General features: G+C 43.4%; 1 protein-coding gene across 1 annotated transcript; it reads left to right on the forward strand.

Moving 5' to 3' along the window:
* The first annotated feature begins 234 nt into the window (after window positions 1-234).
* LOC101649145 (olfactory receptor 1E2) lies at window positions 235-1,179 on the forward strand. The gene has a single exon (XM_004716168.1). It carries the CDS (start codon window positions 235-237, stop codon window positions 1,177-1,179), a length of 945 nt encoding a protein of 314 aa, XP_004716225.1.
* Window positions 1,180-2,870: the final 1,691 nt, after the last annotated feature.

The raw sequence follows: 2,870 nt of genomic DNA on the forward strand, positions 1-2,870 counted from the left end.
TGGCCAAGAGCAAGCTAACAGAAACAAAAACGTTGTGTGTCTCGGAAGCTAAGAGGGGTGAGCTATTTTGGGAGGAGGAAATAGTGTAATATGTTAAATGTCATATTTTTTTTATTATAGATATTCGCAGTATAGATATTATCTTAGTTCTAATGAGAGAAAAATCAAGTATTATTACATCTAATAGACAATATAAATACTGTTATTTCTTCCTTAAGATATTAGTGACACAGCATGTCAGGGGAGAATCAAACCATCGTCTCAGAATTCCTGCTTTTGGGCCTGCCCATTGAGCCGGAGCAGCACAACCTGTTCTACGCCCTTTTCTTGGCCATGTATCTCACCACTGTCATGGGGAACATGCTCATTATCATCCTCATCCGCCTGGACTCCCACCTCCACACACCCATGTATTTGTTTCTCAGCAACTTGTCCTTCTCTGACCTCTGCTTCTCCTCTGTGACCATTCCCAAACTGCTGCAGAACATGCAGAGCCAAGTCCCATCCATCCCCTATGGGGGATGCCTGACTCAGATGTACTTCTTCCCGTTTTTTGGTGACCTGGAGAGCTTCCTTCTTGTGGCCATGGCCTATGATCGCTATGTGGCCATCTGCTTTCCCCTGCACTACACCACCATCATGAGCCCCCAGCTCTGTCTCTCCTTGGTGGCACTGTCCGGGGTGCTGACCACATTCCATGCCATGCTGCACACTCTGCTCATGGCCAGGTTGTCCTTCTGTGCGGACAATGTGATTCCCCACTTTTTCTGTGATATGTCTGCTCTGCTGAAGCTGGCCTGTTCTGATACTCAAGTGAATGAGTTGGTGATATTTATCATGGGAGGACTTGTTATTGTCATCCCATTCTTACTCATCATCATGTCCTATGTACGGATCATCTCCTCCATTCTCAAGGTCCCTTCTGCCAGGGGCATCCGCAAGGCTTTCTCCACTTGTGGCTCTCACCTCTCTGTGGTGTCCCTGTTCTATGGAACAATTATTGGCCTCTACTTATGCCCATCAGCAAATAATTCTACTATTAAGGACACTGTCATGGCTATGATGTACACTGTGGTGACCCCCATGCTGAACCCTTTTATCTACAGCCTGAGGAACAGAGACATGAAGGGAGCCCTGGGAAGAGTCTTTTGTAAAAGAAAAACTCTCTCCTTTTCTTGATTTGGAATTTTACATTAGTTTATTTAGTAGTGTTATTGATATGAAAATTAGGACACTATTGCAGACTTCTTTTTACTACCATCATGGAAATGTCTGTTGTAGTAAAATACCACAAAATGTCCCATATGTAAAAGAGATGAAGTTGAGCTGTGTAGTTGAGCTAAGGCTGGTGCAGGGATCTTGGTGACCTTCTGGCTGCACCTTCCTCTTTGTGTTCCAGCTTGAGAAAAGTGTCATTTTGGATTACTGTGTTGTGGCATGGTTCTTCCTTTAAAAGTTACTCGAAATATATTCTAGAGAAATGAAAGCTATGACATGAATAAATATATGCATACCCATGTTCACCACAGCATTATTCATGATAGCAAAAAAGAGAGAAAACCATGAAGTGTCCCTCAACATAATATTGGATAAATAACCTATGATACGTACACACAATGGATTATGTTGAAGAATATTAAGGAATTCTCTAAATACCTCATAGCACAGATGAGTCTGTAGGGCAGTATGCTGAGTGAAACATATTAATCACCCCAGGGCCCCCAATATTGTATGAGACCGCTAATATAAAACTTGAAGACCAGGTTTAAAGATGGAGAGAAATTTTCCTTGATGGTTGCCAGGGATGAGAGGGGAAAGGGTAAATCATTGTCTGAAGAGTAGATGTCTGTTAACTTGGTGAAGACAAAGGCAAAGACAAATTACAATAAGAGAGAGGGCAGCACAACCTGACCAAAGCCAAGGAGGAAAGACACTGTGAGGTACACAGTTGTCAAAGACAAGAAAGTTAAATACAAGTAGGTGTACAGCCCTGTGAGAATAGTAATAACAATAATCTGTGGGCAGATACAGTGAGAGCATACAACAGCAAATGTGGGGAGGTGAAGAGGAGTATGCTCATAAGTATATATCAGTTGGCAGAGGGTATTTCTACGAACGCATATGTATGTGCTACAAATACATCCAAGGGTATAACACGGCACATAGAGGGAACAACTATGGGAACTTCTTAGCCATAACCAAACACTTGGAGGGAATGAGTCCCCAGGCCTAAGGACTTGGGACTATACCGTCTCTCAGGACATCTGCGTCAGTTGGCATAGTGTCGTCCACAGAGACAATGTTCTACAGCGTACTTCGGTGAGTTGAGACTGGGGTCATAAAGGCTTGTGAATGGCCATCGACGATGCAACTATGGGTCTGTCCTGAGTCAAGCCATGGAGAGTGAAGATGCTCAGACTCAATAAAACAATTAGTCCAAAGGACTAGTAGACCATGAAAGCCATGGCCTCCACTAGTCTGAGGCCAGAAGGTCTAACCCTGGCTATGACTAGGGACAGCTTTGATTGAAACTACAATGGGAGGACCTGGACAAACTAGGAGGAAAATGTAGACAAATATTTGCCATCATAGAAAGACCATACTTACTGGTTTGATAGCAATGGATGGAGTCTCTGAGACTATGGCCCTCTGACACCCTTCAAGTCTGGAACTGAAACCACCTCTGGGAATCAACTTTTGGTCCAACAACAGGCCAATACATTCTTTGAAAACATCACAGAGAAATAAACTCCTCAGTGTAGTCAACCACATGAGACCAAAAGGCAAGCATTTTCCCCAAAACAAAGCCCAGGACACAAGAAGGGCAGGAAAGAAGCTGAAATGGAAACAAGGCACTCAAGGAGAAAGTG

This window comes from Echinops telfairi, unplaced genomic scaffold, assembly GCF_000313985.2.
Source record: "Echinops telfairi isolate 266 unplaced genomic scaffold, ASM31398v2 ScPeMD7_2010;HRSCAF=2546, whole genome shotgun sequence".
NCBI classification, from domain to species: Eukaryota; Metazoa; Chordata; class Mammalia; order Afrosoricida; family Tenrecidae; genus Echinops; species Echinops telfairi.

What these genes read in the sequence shown, in the direction of transcription:
- LOC101649145 (XM_004716168.1), top strand. Translation starts at nt 235, where the DNA reads ATGTCAGGGGAGAATCAAACCATCGTCTCAGAATTCCTGCTTTTGGGC.